At 48.3% G+C, this 21660-nt stretch overlaps 1 protein-coding gene across 1 annotated transcript in view; it reads left to right on the top strand.

Annotated features, from left to right (window-relative positions):
- The window catches only part of LOC138293751 (glutathione S-transferase P-like), a 160333-nt gene that overhangs the window by 74452 nt on the left and 64221 nt on the right, over positions 1-21660 (top strand). The window contains exon 6 of the mRNA XM_069233091.1: positions 11368-11475. Coding sequence (XP_069089192.1) covers positions 11368-11475 — 108 coding nt within the window. The remainder of the gene's footprint in view (positions 1-11367; positions 11476-21660) is intronic.

Here is a 21660-nt window from a genome sequence, read left to right as displayed (position 1 = left end):
ACCTCTGTTTCCAAGATGGCAGAGGTCTGGAGCACACTGGAGGAGCTCTGGACACCTCTCAGGGGAGTGGTCACTCCCCTTTCCTTTGTCCAGTTTCGCGCCAGAGCAGGGCTAAGGGGTCCCTGAACCGGTGTAGACTGGCTTATGCAGAAATGGGCACCATGTGTGCCCATGAAAGCATTTCCAGAGGCTGGGGGTGGCTACTCCTCCCCTGCCTTCACACCATTTTCCAAAGGGAGAGGGTGTAACACCCTCTCTCAGAGGAAGTCCTTTGTTCTGCCATCCTGGGCCAAGCCTGGCTGGACCCCAGGAGGGCAGAAACCTGTCTGAGGGGTTGGCAGCAGCAGCAGCTGCAGTGAAACCCCAGGAAAGGCAGTTTGGCAGTACCAGGGTCTGTGCTACAGACCACTGGGATCATGGGATTGTGCCAACTATGCCAGGATGGCATAGAGGGGGAAATTCCATGATCATAGACATGTTACATGGCCATATTCGGAGTTACCATTGTGAAGCTACATATAGGTAGTGACCTATATGTAGTGCACACGTGTAATGGTGTCCCCGCACTCACAAAGTCCGGGGAATTTGCCCTGAACAATGTGGGGGCACCTTGGCTAGTGCCAGGGTGCCCTCACACTAAGTAACGTTGCACCTAACCTTTACCAGGTAAAGGTTAGACATATAGGTGACTTATAAGTTACTTAAGTGCAGTGTAAAATGGCTGTGAAATAACGTGGACGTTATTTCACTCAGGCTGCAGTGGCAGACCTGTGTAAGAATTGTCAGAGCTCCCTATGGGTGGCAAAAGAAATGCTGCAGCCCATAGGGATCTCCTGGAACCCCAATACCCTGGGTACCTCAGTACCATATACTAGGGAATTATAAGGGTGTTCCAGTAAGCCAATGTAAATTGGTAAAATTGGTCACTAGCCTGTTAGTGACAATTTAAAAGAAATGAGAGAGCATAACCACTGAGGTTCTGGATAGCAGGGCCTCAGTGAGACAGTTAGGCATCACACAGGGAACACATACATATAGGCCACAAACTTATGAGCACTGGGGTCCTGGCTAGCAGGGTCCCAGTGACACATAACAAACATACTGAAAACATAGGGTTTTCACTATGAGCACTGGGCCCTGGCAAGCAGGATACCAGTGAGACAGTGAAAACACCCTGACATACACTCACAAACAGGCCAAAAGTGGGGGTAACAAGGCTAGAAAGAGGCTACTTTCTCACAGTTGCTGACTGCAAATGGAGTGATCACCTCGCCTGCTACACCTTGGGGGTGGTGCAGCCTGAGGGTAGTCAGTCCTGTTATCCTTTGTTCAGTTTCTCAACGTTTCTTTTGGCAAATGTGGGGGTTTGAAATGGAGGTGTCCATTTGCTGCTAGTAGCATTGCTGGGGGTGAAGTTCCAAAGATGGCAAACCCTTTAAAGCTCACTGGCTGGGAGGTGTACATTCCTGGGGAATAAGGTGTAACACCTCTGCCCAGGAAGGGCTTTGTTTTTTGGTCCCAGAAAGCAGAGGCTCTCTCCCCAGGGATCCAGAATCCTGTCTGGTGGTGGCAGGCTGGTTAGGACTGGCCAGAAACCATGCCAGGGATAGTTAGATTTTGTAGGGGCACCTCCAGGGTGGCTCCTGGGTATATTTTATAATAAATTCAACACTGGTACCAGTGAGGATTTATTACTCTGAGTTGTTTGATACAAAACAACCCAGGATTTAGGGAGGCCATCATGTAGCTGGGGAACTCGTAATGACCAGTGTCCAACACATGTATTTGCTATGGTTTCCCTGTACACTTACCATGCCATAAGGTTTTGTAAAGACACAGCAGGGGCAGAGTTGTTCATGCAAACATATGCCCTCACATGCATTATGGTGCACCCTGACTTACGGCTGTTAGGCCTACCAGAGGGGTGACTTACCCATAGTGTATCCAGTGTTAGTGGACAGGGCACTCTTGTGAGTGGCATGTTGAATTTGCAACTTTTAAATACACCTTGTAATGCACTCGCAATGGCAGTCTGCATGAGGCTGGTTTTGGGACCTCTCAGAGTAGCACAGTTGGCGCTGCAGCTCTGGGGGGCCCTCCTCAGTGCCCATGCCCGGGGTAGCAGGTGAACCATTTACTAGGGACTTACAAAGGTGGCCGAAGTGACAAACATAGTACAGTTTTTGGGAACGAGATCTGGCCCTGGGAACCTTTTTAGCAGGGGTCCAGGGCACTTACAACTTTGAAACCACATCATTTTCCAGGCACAATGTGGAGGTCTAACCATGCAAAAAGAGGCCCTTTCTCACACTACACCCTCCAAATGAGAAGGGATGAAGCTACCCTTCCCCTGGTGAGTCTTTATCCTCTACGTGGAAGAACCTGGAAAGGCCATCTGCACTGGCATGGGCAGTCCCAGGTCTGTGTTCCACTTTAAAGTCCATCCCCTGTAGACATATGGACAACCTAAGCAGTTTGGGGTTCTCACCTTTCATCTGTTGAAGCCACCTGAGAGGCCTGTGGTCTGTTTGAACTAAGAAGTGAGAACTAAAGAAAAGGCCACAGCTTCTTCAAGGCCCAGACCACAGCAAAGACTTCCCTCTCTATGGCACTCCATTTTTGTTCCCTAGGGAGTAGTCTTCTGCTTATAAAAGCAACAGGATGTCCCTCATCACAGGTCTGGGCTAAGACTGCTCCTATCCCAAGTTAATTTAGGACTGGGGCAGAGCACATTGCATCCTTCAGAGTGTCAAAGGCCTTTTGACAACTGACTGTCCAGTTGATGTTTTTGGGCATTTTCTTGGAGGTATGTTCTGTGAGGGGGGCACTATGGTGCCATAATCCTTCACAAACCTCCTATAGTATGCAGTCAAGCCAAGGAATTCCCTGACTTGGATCTGGGTAGCTAGAGCCCCCCAAGCCAGAATTGTCTGGATCGTGGGCTCTGTCTGGAACTTACTGGCCTTGATAGTGAGGCCTGACTTCTGCAGGGCTTCAGGGACCTTTCCAAGGTGGATCCGGTGATCCTTCCAGGTAGAGCTGTAGATAGCAATATCATCTAAATATGCTGCATCATAGGATTCCATAACAGCCAGTACTTGGTTCTCCAACCTCTGGAAGGTAGTAGGGGCATTCTTCAGTCCAAAGGGCATAACAGTGAACTGAGAATGCCTGCTTGGAGTGGAAAATGCTGATCTGTGTTTCGGTCCAGGGGTCAGTCCAATCTGCCAGTACCCAAATGTAAGATCAGAGGTGTTCAGGTACCTGGCTGTTCCTAATCTGTCTATGAGGTCATCAGCTCTTGGAATTAGGTGTGCATCTCTTTTTGAAACTGAATTGAGGCCCCTGTAGTCCTCACAAAACCTCTTTTCTTTTTTCTCTCCCTTGGAGTGAGGCTTGGGGATTAAAACTAATGGGCTAGCCCAGGTACTTTCAGAGAGTTCAATGACACCCAAATCCAGCATCTTTTTTTACCTCTGCTTGGATGCTCGCTCCAACATGATCTGGCTGCCTGTAGATTTGTTCTTGACAGGTAAGCTGTCACTAGTGTCCACATCATGGTACACCAGTTAGTCCACCCTGTGAGAAAAGGTCTCTTTTTGACATAGTTAGTCCCCACTTTCTTCCTGATGTATGATGTAGCCTAGAAATTGTAGTGCCCAGGGACCGTGCTAACCAGGCTCTCTGGGCCAGAGATCTTTCCCTAAAACTGTTGTGATGTATTGGCACAATTGGACACACCCTGAGCTACCAGTATAAGTCCCTTGTAAAAGGGTACTTAGGTACATGGGGTTCTATGAGTATGCCACTGAGGGCAGCAGCACTGATTATGCCACCATCTAGGGCCACGCATCCAGATGCACTAAGCACTGCGATTGCAGGTTGAGTGTCCTGCTGCAAACCTAAAACACAAACTCGACATGGCACACTGCCAGTGCGCCCTGTCCATCATACACTGTATTTACTATGGGTAAGACACCTCTCTGGCAGGCCTTACAGCCCTAAGGCAGGGTGCACCATACTGTATGTGAGGGCATAGCTGCATGAGCAATATGCCCCTACTGGGTCCTTGCCAAACCTGGGACATAGTGAGTGAACAGAGCAGCCATTCTAAAATACATGTGCTGGACACTGGTCAGTACGGGTTTCACAGCAACATGATGGCCAATCTGGACCCTGGGCTGTTTGGTATCTAACAACTCAGAATGATAAATCCACACTGGTGTCAGTGTTGGATTTATTATAAAAGATACCCAGGGGTCACCTTAAAGGTGCCCTCTACAAAAGCTAACTACCCTGGCACGGTTGCTAACTGGTTCTATCCAGCCTGCCACCTCCAGACACCCAATCTGCAAACCTCGGGGCAGAGCACTGTCTCTCTGGTTTGTATAACAATGCACGTCCTGTGTGGAGGTGCTAACACCCCCTCTCTCAGGAATGTGCACTGCCCTGGTGGCGAGCTTCAAAGGGCTTACCACCTCTGAAACTTGACCCCCAGGCCTGCTGCTAGCAGCAAAATGGCAGCCCTTTGCAAACCCCTACTTTTGGTGGGAGCAAAGGCGGGAAACCACACAGAGAGTGGGGGAGTGGCCCCACCTGGCATGCACCACCCCTAAGGTGTTGCCTGCGAGGTGGACACTCCATTTCATTTCCCTCCATCTTAGATGGAAAGGAAATAGCCAATTAGGAATGGGGAAGTGACCCTTACCACAGGAAGTGGTCACTATAGTGTCCTATTGGACACTACCAGGTTCCCTCTAAAATGCCCACTAGATTCATGTATTTAGTGGGCACCCCTAGACCAGATAATCAGATTCAAAGGAAACAAAGAAGACCAGCACAAAGAAGATCAAAGGCACGAGAACTGTGGACCTGCTTCCCAAAGAAAAGTCGCCAAACCCTGCTTGTTGCACCCAGGACCTGACAATCGCCGCTGAGGATCTGCTGGACAACTAGACTGACCTCAAGAACCCCAGAGGACCTCTAGCCTTTCTCAGTTGCCCAGGAACTCCCTCCAGAGTGGAGGTACCACTCTGCAACAAAGAAACCAGCAACCCAGTGAGGGTCACTTCACTGACTGGCTACTAACTCCCGAACCGGAAGATGGAGCTGGATCTGACAATACACCAACAACCACCATGACAAACCCTGAAAGTGTGCCACATTTGGTGGCAGTGCGCCCTCCAGTGGCTGAACTGTACTAATACCCTGGGTACTGGTCAGCTGACATCGGACACCAAGAAAACCAGCCCGCCCACGACTGAAAAAGGACCAGGAGGAAGCCCCAGTCAAGTGACTTCAGGGACATCCTGGATGTCCCACCAGAGTGTCCCCGCTGTCCTGCAAATGACCCTTGAAGTCTTTTACCTCCAGATCCGAAGGGCATCTTTGCACACAGCTCCTGGCTCACCAATTCGCTCTGCACCCGGCCACCCTGTGCCCTGCAACAAAGAACCTGCTGTGCCCTAAAGGTATGTCACTCCTTGCAATCTCAATACTCCAAGGGGGCCCCCAGGAACCACCTCTAAACTTACCTGCACAGACCTTTTCCAAGTGGTCTCCTGGAGTGGCCCTGCACCAGCTCCAGAGACTTTTCCCCGCTGCTCCTGCTGGAACCGGGAGCCACCCAAACTTCTCCAGCTGGCACATTGTGATCACTGACGACCTCGACCAACCTTCAAAAGAAGAACTTGGTAAATCAACTGTGTTATTTTATATGTATTTTTAAAGGTGACTTTCCATTGATTCCCATGGTGCGTAATTACGCACAAAAACACTATTTTTATTGAAGTTCAAAAATCCATATCTCCAAAAGTACCTAACCAATTTTGATAATCTTGGTCTTAAAAATTATATAAAAATCTGAAGTATGTTTTATAAATTGGTCTTGAGTTATTCCTTTGAATGTGTGAGTTGCAAGATTGATGATGTGAGTAGAACAAATGCTTTGCACTTCTCAAGATTGGCCTAACTGCTCGACCAAGCTACCATAAAAATTAGAGCATTAAGTGATCTAGGTTTTACCTCTGTAAACCAACGTGTGGTTGCCTGGACCACCTGCACAGTGTGCCTTGCTTTGCACACTACATAGATGGCCAGCCTCCTACACCTGAGGGTTCAATGACACCCAAATCCAAAATGATATATTGACTTCAGCTTCTATGCTATCTCTGACATGGTTAGACTGTCTGTAAATTTTGTTTTTGAAAGGCAGGCTGTCACCAGTGTCCACATCATGGGTATACCGGTTTGTCTTCTCACGGGTCGGAGAGAAAAGCCCAGCATACTGGTTGAGCACTTTCCTGTAATCAGTCTGCTGTTGTCCTGTGAGTGTGTCTGACAAGGCTACCCCATCCACAGAACCATCTTGTGGGTTGCTGGAGAGGAGATCAGGGAGAGGTTCACTCTCTTCTTCCTGTCCTTCATCTGTGACCATGAGCATGGTCACATCAGCTCTGTTAAAATAGGGGTTGAGGGGGTTGATATGAATTATCTTTTGGGGATTTTTGCAACTGCCAAGGTCAACCAAATAGGTGACCTCCCGTTTCTTTTCAAGTATGGGGTAAGGCCCAGACCACTTATCCTGGAGAGCCCTAGGAGACACTGATTCCAAAACCCAAACTTTCTGCTGTGGTCGGAATTACACCATAGCAACTTTCTGGTCCTACCAGTGCTTTTGAAGCTGCTGGCTGGTCTGACGGTTTTTACTGGCTTTTTCCATGTACTCAGTCATCCTGGAACGTAGGCCAAGCATATATTTTACTATGCCCTGTTTAGGCTCTTTGAAGGGCCTCTCCCAGCTTTCCCTTACAAGACTTAGTAGTCCCCTAACAGGATGCCCAAACAAAAGTTCAGCGGGGAAAAACCTTACTCCCTTTTGTGGCAATACCATGTAGGCAAAAAGCAGACATGAAATAAGACATCCCATCTGCTTCTGAGTTTTTCAGGGAGTACTCCAGTCATGACTTTCAATGCCTGGTTAAACCTTTCAACCAGTCCATTGGGTTGTAGATGGTGTGAGGTAGTGCACTTATAAGTCACACCACATTCCGGCCACATGTGTTTTAAGTATGCAGACATGAAGTTGGAACCCCTTTCTGATACTACTTCTTTAGTAAAACCTACTCTTGTGAAAATAGCTAGGAGGTCCTTGGCCATTGGAGGGGCAGTGATGTTCCTAAGAGGGATAGTTTCAGGATATCTAGTGGCATGATCCACTACCACTAGGATGTATCTATTTCCTGAGCTTGTTTGAGGGTCAAGGGATCCAACAATGTCCACCCCTACCCTTTCAAAGGGAACCCCAACCACAGGTAGTGGGATTAAGGGGGCCTTCAGTTGTCCTCCTGCCTTGCCACTGGCCTGACAGGTGACACAGGACTGGCAAACGTCCTACACATTTTGGGACATCCCAGGCCAGTAAAAGTGATTCACTATCCTGCTCCAGGATTTGTTCTGGCCCAGATGCCCAGCTACGGGAATGTCATGGGCTAGAGAGAGGAGATACTCTCTGGATTGCTGGGGCACTACCACTCTCCTGGTTGCACCAAGCTTGAGTTTGCTGGCCTCAGTAAACAGGAGTCCATCCTCCAAATAGACCCTGTGAGTAAAACTGACACTGCCCTTTTCTTCCTGTGCAGCTTGCTGCCTCAGGCCTTCAAGAGAGGGACATGTGCTTCGTCCCTGGCACAGATCCTCCCTGCAGGGTCCCCCAGTCCTAGGAGCTCTGAGTGATAAGGCCCAAGCTCTGCAGGCTCAGTTCCCTCTGGGGATTACAAGTCCTCGTCCTGAGAAGCGGGGTTCTGACCTGTCACCTGTTCAGAAGCTGGTGCCCCTAGTCTTCTTGCCTTTTCTCTTGGAGGGTTGGTCCAATCTTTCAGGATCCAACTCCTCTTTTTCTCTCTGGAGTTTGCTCTGTGCCCTTGTCTTGACACAACCCCATTCTGGGAGCCCAAGCATTGATGCATGAGTCCTCAGTTCCACTTCAGCCCAGGGATATTGCTCCAAATCATTTTCAAGCAGTCTACAGGGATGGATGAGGACACAGACACTTCTTTCTGTCCAACTAATCCCCCCTAGTCAAAAGGTAACATAGCCATCAGGTGGATCTTTGTGACATTGTCAGCATTGGTGACAGGATAAGTTTTTCGTACCAGTACTGATCTGAGTGGACCAGATGCTGGGCCACCAGAGTGGCACTAGCCCTAGTGTCCCTCAAGGTCCTTTCTCACAGTAGAATATAACATCTGCTAAATGTGGGTGGTTTCACAGATATGCTTCAAGCACTGCATGTTGTGAAGGGTAACGCCCATTAGCGCTACAAAAGTGATGTAAAATGGGGTGTAGGTGAATCTACCTGACTACCTTCCAGTTAGATAAGGGCAGAGCAAACTGTCACATACATTGGATGATATCACTAATGACGTAATCAAAGATATTTGGAGATGTCACCAGTGATGTCATCAATGATTTCAGTTAACATGGGCTAGATGTACAAAGCCATTTAACATTTCTTAACGGTCCGAATTGCTATTTTGGGCCGCTAAGAAATGCAAAATGGGCTTATAAGATGTACAAAGTCCTTTAGGGAATCACAAATTGCAATTTCTACCCAGCAGAAATCACATTTTGCGAATACCACGTAGGAAATCGCAAATAAGAATTTCCTATTTGCGATTTCCAAAGCACATATACAAAGCATCTATTAATTGCAAAATGGGCATGTAGGAAATGCAATTACCATCGGCTCCAAGTTGATAGTGACCATGTGCAGTTTTAAAAAAACACCCAAAATGCTTTTTTTAAAGTGCACTAGAGCACACAAATGCCCCTAGGGCAAATGTGTGCTCTACATGTGCACCTCTATTTTTGGGGTGCATCAAGGGGGGCCAATTCCCATAGCCATCCATGGTTTTGTATTTCCCCCAAATAGGACATTGCTAATTGGGAAATGCAAAACCAGCCCATTGGAACAAATGCAATGGGATTTCCTAATGGCGATTCCTACTTTGAAAAAAGTGCTATTAGGAAATCGGTAATTAATACATGTAATTTTGCATTTCCTAAATAGTGATTTCTATGAAGTCACCATTTAGGAAATGCAAAATTGCATATTGATAAATCTGGCCCCATGTCACCAGTGATGTAACTTCTGGTGTAATATGTGAGATCATAAGCAGTGTGCAGCAGGGGTGCAAGTTATAGTTATCTTGGTAAAATAACTGGTGAATATTGGTAGTTTTTTTGTTTTTTTAAACATTAGTTGTGTTATTTCAACACCTAGCTGTTAACGTAAATTTAACCTTTGTTCTTTTCAATTAATTTCTACATTTTTTAAAAGGAAGCGAAGAACTTATTACCATACCTAATTACAATGTCATTTTAATCTTAGCTTTTTTCTGTGAATTTCTGAGTTTTTTCAATGTAAGGTAAAATCTTATTATAATACTTAACTATGATGTTACTTCAGCCTCTGTTTTTTTTAAAGAATGCCTGGGGATTTTTGATCATATTCAACAAACTCCAGTGCTGAGCATTGGAAGCACCCAAATTGTCACAGGTTGCCAATCCCCCCAATACGCAGAGCCACGGAAGGCACCCAGTCCCCGTGCTGTGTTTCTAGCATTGGGCACAGTTACTTGCCAGAGGGCTTCATTGCAACCTACCTTCAGTAAGACATAAGGGGTAAGGAAGACTTGTCTTCCTAGTGTCTCATAGGGTCCTAAAACTGTATATTACGATGAGTCATCTCTTCATTGTGTTCCGTGGGATCCTTCTGCTGTACACCGAATGGATAATGTCTGCATGGTGCTCCTCAAGGGTCATCTTTGTGTAGGGTGGACCATCTCTTCATGATGTCCACCTGCTGCATATCGGAGTGGATCATCTCTGCATGGAGTCCCAGTGGGTCCTCCTACTGAACAGCAGAGTGGGTCATGTCTGCATGGAGTGCCTCAGGGTCCTCCTTCTTTATGGTGGGTCATCTTTGCCTGGTGTCCCCTGAAACAAATGCAGAAAGAACAGATGATGGATTGAACGTGCTGAGCAACTCAAACATTCACCCCCTGTCAAAGATCTGGGTTTAATGCATCATACATATATATATATATATATATATATATATATATATATATATATATATATATATATATATATATATATATATATATATATATATATATATATATATATATATATATATATATTAGTCCTTGTGTTTCTTCCATTAACAGAAAAAACTTCTCGGTCACTCGATGTCACCTTTCAAAATTAATTTAATTTGGCAAAACAAAAATCACCCAACGCGTTTCAGGAGTCGAAGCTCCCTTGTTCATGAGTAACCTGAATCCATGTTTCCATTTCTATATACTGTATTCCCATCACCATTTCAATAACAGTGATGATGATCGTCAGAAACCTTCTTGCTAATACAGCAGCCATCTTTAAACATGTTTTATCCTATGGTTGAACAGTCTTTTTACCAAAATCTATATTGTGTGTTTCTTAAATCAACACTTATTTCATATAATCTGCATTCTCAATATATCTCAAATAATTATATTCATTTTATGTTTGTATTCATTGTTAATCATTATCAATTTGACTCAAGACAGATTTCAAATGATTTCAAATGATTTCAAATATTTCAAATATTTCCAAATATATCAAATATTATTGTATTTTCAACGGTCTGCTATTCCCTATTCAAACGTATTACATTTATTAAATTTATTAAACATCATACTCTCTATTTCACATCGTTTGCAAACTATTTTTCATTTTTCAATTCATTTTAGCATTATCCATCAATTCTTTACCAATTCTAATATAAATCACCTTAACCCAAGTGGGCAATTGCAGAATATCGCATTCCAAAAACATATATCTTTCACTTATTTAAGAAATCTACCCTTGATATTTTTCATATACTATGTACATAACACTTACTCTCGATTACTCAGACTACATTTATGCAAAAAAGGATAAATTACACTGTTCAGCTTTTACATCTTCAGATGACTTTTGTGTGATATAGTAGCTCCTTTGCTTTCAAATGGCTGTCATACCTTGTCTTATCTATAAAACCTCCAGAAAATCAAAACAAAATGGAACACCTTATATTGGTGTCCCCATGTGGCCCTGTACCATGACAGTGTTGTTCCCCTTCTGATTAACATCTAGTTCTCTACTTCATCTGATTGAACTGTCTGTTCGTTGGTCCAGGGGTGATGGTACCCAGAGATCTTCCATACCTGGGGCCTGCTGCTTCTGACTGGCGGGTACAACAGTGGAGGGCTCAGCTCACCAGAGCAGCTTCTAATCACCTGAGGGTATGACAGTGACATCCCCTCTACATTCTCTCCACAGGAGGAAGGAAGGGAAGACTACTGCAAAAACCTGCCCAACCTACTCAAACCATTTGAAAGCCTCCTGTCCAAGAACAACACAGGTGCTGGATTCATTGTGGGACCGAAGGTAAGTCGAGCAACTACCCCAAGGGTTGGGTAACAGAATACCACAGTCAGAGTATCACCACAACTATCCTGTCCTAAGTAACCTCTACAGAAATATCTCCATATTGGGGCTCATAACAGAAAGTCTACACCTAATGGGAAACTAGTTTTGTAAATAATATTAAGGACACAATGTGAATGTCACATTATAATTCTGTATACAATTTTCTGACATAAACCCCTGCATACCTAGCTCTGCTTCCCCATCCATACTGCCAGCACCGCTGAACCAAACACCACATCCAGCGCTCTTACAGCATCATGTCCAGCCAGCGGTGCCCTGCCATACGCCACGAACACAAGTCATAGGCCACCCGCCAGCACCCTTATAGAATCTCAGTCTATGTACCACAGCCAATGCTGCTGCACCACCCTCCACCATCAGTGCACTCCATATACTGTTCCTACACAGCCCGGGCTCCACAGCCATGACCTACACCATCCGCACAGCCAGTGCTCCAGCACCATCCCGACAGTTAATGCCTCCTGCAGTCCATCCGCCACAGCCTGTGCTCATAACACGTCTCTGCATTAGTGACCTACACCATTCCACAGACAGCGCTCCTGCACCATCCCTGACAGTCCATCCACCACAGCCCGTGCTCATACCACGTCTCAGCATCAGTGACCTACACCATCCCCACAGCCAGCGCTCCTGCACCATCCCCGACAGTCCATCCGCCACAACCCGTGCTCATACCACATCTCTGCATCAATGACCTACACCATCCCACAGCCAGCGCTCCTGCACCATCCCTGACAGTTAATGCCTCCTGCAGTCCATCCGCCACAGCCTGTGCTCATACCACGTCTCTGCATCAGTGACCTACACCATCCCACAGCCAGCACTCCTGCACCATCCCTGACAGTCCATCCACCACAGCCCGTGCTCATACCACTTCTCTACATCAGTGACCTACACCATCCCCACAGCCAGCGCTCCTGCACCATCCCCAATAGTCCATCTGTGTTCATACCACGTCTCAGCATCAGTGACCTACACCATCCCCACAGCCAGCGCTCCTGCACCATCTCCAACAGTCCATCCGCCACAGCCCGTGCTCATACCACTTCTCTGCATCGGTGACCTACACCATCCCCGACAGTCCATCCGCCACAGCCCGTGCTCATCCCACATCTCTGCATCAGTAACCTACACCATCCCACAGCCAGCGCTCCTGCACCATCCCCGACAGTCCATCCACCACAGCCCATGCTCATACCACGTCTCAGAATCAGTGACCTACACCATCCCCACAGCCAACGCTCCTGCACCATCCCAGCAGTCCCTCCACCACAGCCCATGGTCATACCACGTCTCTGCATCAGTGACCTACACCATCCCACAGCCAGCGCTCCTGCACCATCCCCGACAGTCCATCCGCCACAGCCTGTGCTCATACCACGTCTCTACATCAGTGACCTACACCATCCCACAGCCAGTGCTCCTGTGCCATCCTGACACTCTCTCCGCAACAGCCCCTGCTCATACCACATCTCTACATCAGTGACCTACACCATCGCACAGCCAGCGCTCCTGCACCATCCCGACAGTCCATCCACCAAAGCCCGTGCTCATACCACATCTCTGCATCAGTGACCTACACCATCCCACAGCCAGCGCTCCTGCACCATCCCCGACAGTTAATGCCTCCTGCAGTCCATCCACCACAGCCCATGCTCATACCACATCTATGCATCAGTGACCTACACCATCCCACAGCCAGCGCTCCTGCACCATCCCAACAGTCCCTCCACCACAGCCCGTGCTCATACCATGTCTCTGCATCAGTGACCTACACCATCCCACAGCCAGCGCTCATGCACCATCCTGACAGTCCCTCCACAACAGCCCATGCTCATACCACATCTCTACATCAGTGACCTACACCATCCCCACAGCCAGCGCACCTGCACCATCCCAACAGTCCCTCCACCACAGCCCGTGCTCATACCACATCTCTGCATCAGTGACCTACACCATCCCACAGCCAGCGCTCCTGCACCATCCTGACAGTCTCTCCACAACAGCCCATGCTCATACCACATCTCTACATCAATGACCTACACCATCCCCACAGCCAGTGCTCCTGCACCATCCCGACAGTCCCTCCGCAACAGCCCAGGCTCATAGTACCTCTCTGCATCAGTGACCTACACCACCTCCTCAGCCAGCGCTCCTGCACCATCCCCGACAGTCCATCCGTGCTCATACCATGTCTCTGCATCAGTGACCTACACCATCCCACAGCCAGCACTCCTGCACCATCCCTGACAGTCCATCCACCACAGCCCGTGCTCATACCACTTCTCTACATCAGTGACCTACACCATCCCCACAGCCAGCGCTCCTGCACCATCCCCAATAGTCCATCTGTGTTCATACCACGTCTCAGCATCAGTGACCTACACCATCCCCACAGCCAGCGCTCCTGCACCATCTCCAACAGTCCATCCGCCACAGCCCGTGCTCATACCACTTCTCTGCATCGGTGACCTACACCATCCCCGACAGTCCATCCGCCACAGCCCGTGCTCATCCCACATCTCTGCATCAGTAACCTACACCATCCCACAGCCAGCGCTCCTGCACCATCCCCGACAGTCCATCCACCACAGCCCATGCTCATACCACGTCTCAGAATCAGTGACCTACACCATCCCCACAGCCAACGCTCCTGCACCATCCCAGCAGTCCCTCCACCACAGCCCATGGTCATACCACGTCTCTGCATCAGTGACCTACACCATCCCACAGCCAGCGCTCCTGCACCATCCCCGACAGTCCATCCGCCACAGCCTGTGCTCATACCACGTCTCTACATCAGTGACCTACACCATCCCACAGCCAGTGCTCCTGTGCCATCCTGACACTCTCTCCGCAACAGCCCCTGCTCATACCACATCTCTACATCAGTGACCTACACCATCGCACAGCCAGCGCTCCTGCACCATCCCGACAGTCCATCCACCAAAGACCGTGCTCATACCACATCTCTGCATCAGTGACCTACACCATCCCACAGCCAGCGCTCCTGCACCATCCCCGACAGTTAATGCCTCCTGCAGTCCATCCACCACAGCCCATGCTCATACCACATCTATGCATCAGTGACCTACACCATCCCACAGCCAGCGCTCCTGCACCATCCCAACAGTCCCTCCACCACAGCCCGTGCTCATACCATGTCTCTGCATCAGTGACCTACACCATCCCACAGCCAGCGCTCCTGCACCATCCTGACAGTCCCTTGTAGGAAAGTACCATCTTGACCAGGCAGTGAAGGCCTTGGAGGGGTGGTTACATGGCAGTAAAGTTACTGATTATGACAGCCTGTATAACTTAATCCTGAGAGAGCATATTCTTAATAATTGTGTGTCTGATTTGTTGCACCAGTACTTGGTGGACTCTGATCTGACCTCTCCCCAAGAATTGGGAAAGAAGGCAGACAAATGGGTCAGAACAAGAGTGAACAGAAAAGTTCATACAGGGGGTGACAAAGATGGCAACAAAAAGAAGGATGGTAAGTCTTCTGACAAGGGTGGGGACAAATCTAAAAATGAGTCTTCATCAGGCCCACAAAAACACTCTGGTGGGGGTGGTGGGCCCAAACCTTCCTCTAATCAGAACAAGGAAAGGAAACCATGGTGCTATTTATGTAAGATAAAAGGCCATTGGACAACAGATCCCAGTTGTCCAAAGAAAGGCACCACAGCTCCTACCACTACAACCCCTACTGCTACACCTAGTGTCCCTACTAATAGCAGTGGTGGTGGGAGCAAACCTACTAATAGCCAATCCAAGGGAGTAGCTGGGCTCACTTTTGGTAATTTAGTTGGGGTTGGTCTGATTAGGGAGACCACAGAGGCTACTTTAGTCTCTGAAGGGGCTATTGACTTAGCCACTTTGGTTGCTTGCCCCCATAACTTGGAGAAGTACAAGCAACTAACCCTAATAAATGGTGTTGAGGTCCAGGCCTACAGGGACACAGGTGCCAGTGTCACAATGGTGATTGAGAAACTGGTGCACCCTGAACAACACATACTTGGACACCAGTACCAAGTAACCGATGCTCACAACATAACACAAAGCCACCCCATGGCTGTTGTAAATCTCAACTGGGGGGGGGTATCTGGTCCAAAGAAAGTTGTGGTAGCTTCAGATTTACCTGTAGACTGTCTATTAGGGAACGATTTGGAGACATCAGCTTGGTCAGATGTGGAGTTGGAGGCCCATGCAGCAATGCTGGGCATCCCAGGGCATATTTTTGCTTTGACAAGGGCTCAGGCCAAAAAGCAAAAAGGACAGGGAAGCTTGGATCCTGGAACAATGGACCAAGTGCTCCCTAAAGCTAGGGCTAGTAGAAGCAAACCACTTCCTACTATCCCTCCCTCTACAGTGGATTCTACTTCTGAGGAAGAAGAATTCCCTCCCTGTGCAGAACCTACACCAGAGGAGCTGGAAGCAGACACTGCTGAGCTTTTGGGTGAAGGGGGGCCTGCCAGAGAGGAGCTGAGTGTGGCACAGCAAACCTGTCCCACATTAGAGGGTCTCAGACAGCAAGCTGTCAAACAGGCTAATGGGGATGTCAGTGACTCACACAGAGTTTACTGGGAGGACAACCTCTTGTACACTGAGCAAAGGGATCCTAAACCTGGAGCTGCCAGGAGATTAGTGATTCCTCAGGAGTACAGAAAGTTCCTCCTAACACTGGCACATGACATTCCCTTAGCTGGACACCTGGGTCAAATGAAAACTTGGGACAGATTGGTACCACTGTTTCATTGGCCTAGGATGTCTGAGGACACAAAAGATTTTTGTAAGTCCTGTGAAACCTGTCAAGCCAGTGGCAAGACAGGTGGCACTCCAAAGGCACCCCTTATCCCACTGCCTGTGGTTGGGGTTCCCTTTGAAAGGGTAGGGGTTGACATAGTTGGCCCCCTTGACCCTCCTACTGCTTCAGGCAATAGGTTTATCTTGGTGGTAGTGGACCATGCCACAAGATATCCTGAAGCTATTCCTTTAAGGACCACTACAGCTCCTGCAGTGGCAAAGGCCCTCCTGGGAATATTTTCCAGGGTGGGCTTCCCAAAGGAAGTAGTATCAGACAGAGGAAGCAATTTCATGTCTGCATACTTAAAGGCCATGTGGAAGGAGTGTGGTGTAACTTACAAGTTCACAACACCCTATCATCCACAAACAAATGGACTGGTGGAGAGATTTAATAAAACTCTCAAAGGCATGATTATGGGACTCCCTGAAAAACTCCGCAGGAGATGGGATATCCTTCTACCATGCCTCCTTTTTGCCTACAGGGAGGTACCCCAGAAAGGAGTGGGCTTCAGCCCCTTTGAACTTCTTTTTGGACACCCTGTTAGGGGTCCACTCACACTTGTAAAGGAGGGTTGGGAACAACCTTTAAAAGCTCCTAAGCAGGATATTGTGGACTATGTACTTGGCCTCAGATCAAGGATGGCTGAGTACATGAAAAAGGCCAGTAAAAACCTTCAGGCCAGCCAAGAGCTCCAGAAGCAATGGCATGATCAGAAGGCTGTTTTGGTTCAGTACCAACCAGGGCAGAAAGTGTGGGTCTTGGAGCCTGTGGCCCCAAGAGCACTCCAAGATAAATGGAGTGGTCCACACACAATTGTTGAAAAGAAGGGTGAAGTCACCTACTTGGTTGACTTAGGCACTGCCAGGAGTCCCCTTAGGGTGCTCCATGTCAACCGCCTGAAACCCTACTATGACAGGGCTGATCTCACCCTGCTCATGGCAACAGATGAGGGACAGGAAGAAGACAGTGATCCTCTACCTGATCTCTTCTCTTCCACAGAACAAGATGCTCTTGTGGAAGGGGTAGTTTTGGCTGATTGTCTTACTGCTGAGCAGAAAGATAATTGCATAAATCTCCTAGGACAATTTTCAGAACTCTTCTCCATTGTGCCAGGCACCACTTCTTGGTGTGAGCACACTATAGATACTGGAGACAGTTTACCTGTCAAAAGTAAGATCTATAGGCAGCCTGACCATGTCAGGGACTGCATAAAGCAAGAAGTTCAGAAGATGTTGGAACTAGGAGTGGTTGAGCACTCTGACAGTCCATGGGCTTCTCCTGTGGTACTGGTACCAAAACCCAATTCTAAAGATGGAAAGAAGGAAATGAGGTTTTGTGTAGACTATAGAGGTCTCAACTTGGTAACCAAAACAGATGCTCACCCTATACCCAGGGCAGATGAGCTAATAGATACACTGGCATCTGCCAAGTATCTAAGCACTTTTGATTTGACTGCAGGGTATTGGCAGATCAAAATGTCAGAAGATGCTAAACCTAAGACTGCATTTTCTACCATTGGAGGACATTACCAGTTTACTGTAATGCCTTTTGGTTTGAAAAATGCACCTGCCACTTTTCAGAGGTTGGTGAACACAGTCCTGCAAGGGCTGGAAGCTTTCAGTGCAGCATATTTGGATGATATAGCTGTCTTTAGCTCCAGCTGGGATGATCACCTGGTCCACCTTTGGAAAGTTTTGGAGGCCCTGCAAAAGGCAGGCCTCACTATCAAGGCTTCAAAGTGCCAGATAGGGCAGGGTAAAGTGGTTTATCTGGGACACCTTGTTGGTGGGGAACAGATTGCACCACTTCAGGGGAAAATCCAAACTATTATTGATTGGATTCCCCCTACCACTCAGACTCAGGTGAGAGCCTTCCTAGGCCTCACTGGGTATTACAGGAGGTTCATTAAGAACTATGGCTCCATTGCAGCCCCTCTTAATGACCTCACATCCAAGAAAATGCCTAAAAAGGTATTATGGACAGCAAACTGTCAGAAAGCTTTTGAGGAGCTGAAGCAGGCCATGTGCTCTGCACCTGTCCTGAAAAGCCCTTGTTACTCTAAAAAATTCTATGTCCAGACTGATGCATCTGAATTAGGAGTAGGGGCAGTCCTATCACAACTTAATTCTGAGGGCCAGGATCAACCTGTTGCTTTTATTAGTAGAAGGTTGACCCCTAGAGAAAAGCGTTGGTCTGCCATTGAGAGGGAGGCCTTTGCTGTGGTCTGGGCTCTGAAGAAGTTGAGGCCATACCTGTTTGGCACTCACTTCATTGTTCAGACAGACCACAAACCTCTACTTTGGCTAAAACAAATGAAAGGTGAAAATCCTAAATTGTTGAGGTGGTCCATATCCCTACAGGGAATGGACTATACAGTGGAACATAGACCTGGGAGTAGCCACTCCAATGCAGATGGACTCTCCAGATATTTCCACTTAGACAATGAAGACTCATCAGGTAATGGCTAGTCTTATTGTCCTTCGTTTGGGGGGGGGTTGTGTAGGAAAGTACCATCTTACCTGGCATGTTACCCCCATTTTTCACTGTATATATGTTGTTTTAGTTGTATGTGTCACTGGGACCCTGGTAACCCAGGGCCCCAGTGCTCATAAGTGTGCCTGTATGTGTTACCTGTGTAGTGACTAACTGTCTCACTGAGGCTCTGCTAATCAGAACCTCAGTGGTTATGCTCTCTCATTTCTTTCCAAATTGTCACTGACAGGCTAGTGACCATTTTTACCAATTTACATTGGCTTACTGGAACACCCTTATAATCCCCTAGTATATGGTACTGAGGTACCCAGGGTATTGGGGTTCCAGGAGATCCCTATGGGCTGCAGCATTTCTTTTGCCACCCATAGGGAGCTCTGACAATTCTTACACAGGCCTGCCACTGCAGCCTGAGTGAAATAACGTCCACGTTATTTCACAGCCATTTTACACTGCACTTAAGTAACTTATAAGTCACCTATATGTCTAACCTTTACCTGGTAAAGGTTAGGTGCAAAGTTACTTAGTGTGAGGGCACCCTGGCACTAGCCAAGGTGCCCCCACATTGTTCAGAGCCAATTCACTGAACTTTGTGAGTGCGGGGACACCATTACACGCGTGCACTACATATAGGTCACTACCTATATGTAGCTTCACCATGGTAACTCCGAATATGGCCATGTAACATGTCTATGATCATGGAATTGCCCCCTCTATGCCATCCTGGCATTGTTGGGACAACTCCATGATCCCAGTGGTCTGTAGCACAGACCCTGGTACTGCCAGACTGCCCTTCCTGGGGTTTCTCTGCAGCTGCTGCTGCTGCCAACCCCTCAGACAGGCAGCTGCCCTCCTGGGGTCCAGCCAGGCCTGGCCCAGGATGGCAGAACAAAGAACTTCCTCTGAGAGAGGGTGTGACACCCTCTCCCTTTGGAAAATGGTGTGAAGGCAGGGGAGGAGTAGCCTCCCCCAGCCTCTGGAAATGCTTTGTTGGGCACAGAGGTGCCCAATTCTGCATAAGCCAGTCTACACCGGTTCAGGGACCCCTTAGCCCCTGCTCTGGCGCGAAACTGGACAAAGGAAAGGGGAGTGACCACTCCCCTGACCTGCACCTCCCCTGGGAGGTGTCCAGAGCTCCTCCAGTGTGCTCCAGACCTCTGCCATCTTGGAAACAGAGGTGCTGCTGGCACACTGGACTGCTCTGAGTGGCCAGTGCCACCAGGTGACGTCAGAGACTCCTTGTGATAGGCTCCTTCAGGTGTTAGTAGCCTTTCCTCTCTCCTAGGTAGCCAAACCCTCTTTTCTGGCTATTTAGGGTCTCTGTCTCTGGGGAAACTTGAGATAACGAATGCATGAGCTCAGCCGAGTTCCTCTGCATCTCCCTCTTCACCTTCTGATAAGGAATCGACCGCTGACCGCGCTGGAAGCCTGCAAACCTGCAACATAGTAGCAAAGACGACTACTGCAACTCTGTAACGCTGATCCTGCCGCCTTCTCGACTGTTTTCCTGCTTGTGCATGCTGTGGGGGTAGTCTGCCTCCTCTCTGCACCAGAAGCTCCGAAGAAATCTCCCGTGGGTCGACGGAATCTTCCCCCTGCAACCGCAGGCACCAAAAAGCTGCATCTCCGGTCCCTTGGGTCTCCTCTCAGCACGACGAGCGAGGTCCCTCGAATCCAGCGACACCGTCCAAGTGACCCCCACAGTCCAGTGACTCTTCAGCCCAAGTTTGGTGGAGGTAAGTCCTTGCCTCACCTCGCTGGGCTGCATTGCTGGGAACCGCGACTTTGCAAGCTTCTCCGGCCCCTGTGCACTTCCGGCGGAAATCCTGTGTGCACAGCCAAGCCTGGGTCCACGGCACTCTAACCTGCATTGCACGACTTTCTAAGTTGGTCTCCGGCGACGTGGGACTCCTTTGTGCAACTTCGGCGAGCACCGTTTCACGCATCCTCGTAGTGCCTGTTTCTGGCACTTCTCCGGGTGCTACCTGCTTCAGTGAGGGCTCTTTGTCTTGCTCGACGTCCCCTCTCTCTGCAGGTCCAATTTGCGACCTTCTGGTCCCTCCTGGGCCCCAGCAGCGTCCAAAAACGCCAAACGCACGATTTGCGTGTAGCAAGGCTTGTTGGCGTCCATCCGGCGGGAAAACACTTCTGCACGACTCTCCAAGGCGTGGGGGATCCATCCTCCAAAGGGGAAGTCTCTAGCCCTTGTCGTTCCTGCAGTATTCACAGTTCTTCAGCCTAGAAAGAGCTTCTTTGCACCAACCGCTGGCATTTCTTGGGCATCTGCCCATCTCCGAGCTGCTTGTGACTTTTGGACTTGGTCCCCTTGTTCCACAGGTACCTTCAGACAGGAATCCATCGTTGTTGCATTGCTGATTTGTGTTTTCCTTGCATTCTCCCTCTAACACGACTATTTTGTCCTTAGGGGAACTTTGGTGCACTTTGCACTCACTTTTCAGGGTCTTGGGGAGGGTTATTTTTCTAACTCTCACTATTTTCTAATAGTCCCAGCGACCCTCTACAAGGTCACATAGGTTTGGGGTCCATTCGTGGTTCACATTCCACTTTTGGAGTATATGGTTTGTGTTGCCCCTATCCCTATGTTTCCCCATTGCATCCTATTGTAACTATACATTGTTTGCACTGTTTTCTAAGACTATACTGCATATTTTTGCTATTGTGTATATATATCTTGTGTATATTTCCTATCCTCTCACTGAGGGTACACTCTAAGATACTTTGGCATATTGTCATAAAAATAAAGTACCTTTATTTTTAGTATAACTGTGTATTGTGTTTTCTTATGATATTGTGCATATGAC

The sequence above is a fragment of the Pleurodeles waltl genome, chromosome 4_2 (genome assembly GCF_031143425.1).
Source record: "Pleurodeles waltl isolate 20211129_DDA chromosome 4_2, aPleWal1.hap1.20221129, whole genome shotgun sequence".
Taxonomy (NCBI): Eukaryota; Metazoa; Chordata; class Amphibia; order Caudata; family Salamandridae; genus Pleurodeles; species Pleurodeles waltl.
This window is presented reverse-complemented; position numbering and strand designations above follow the sequence as displayed.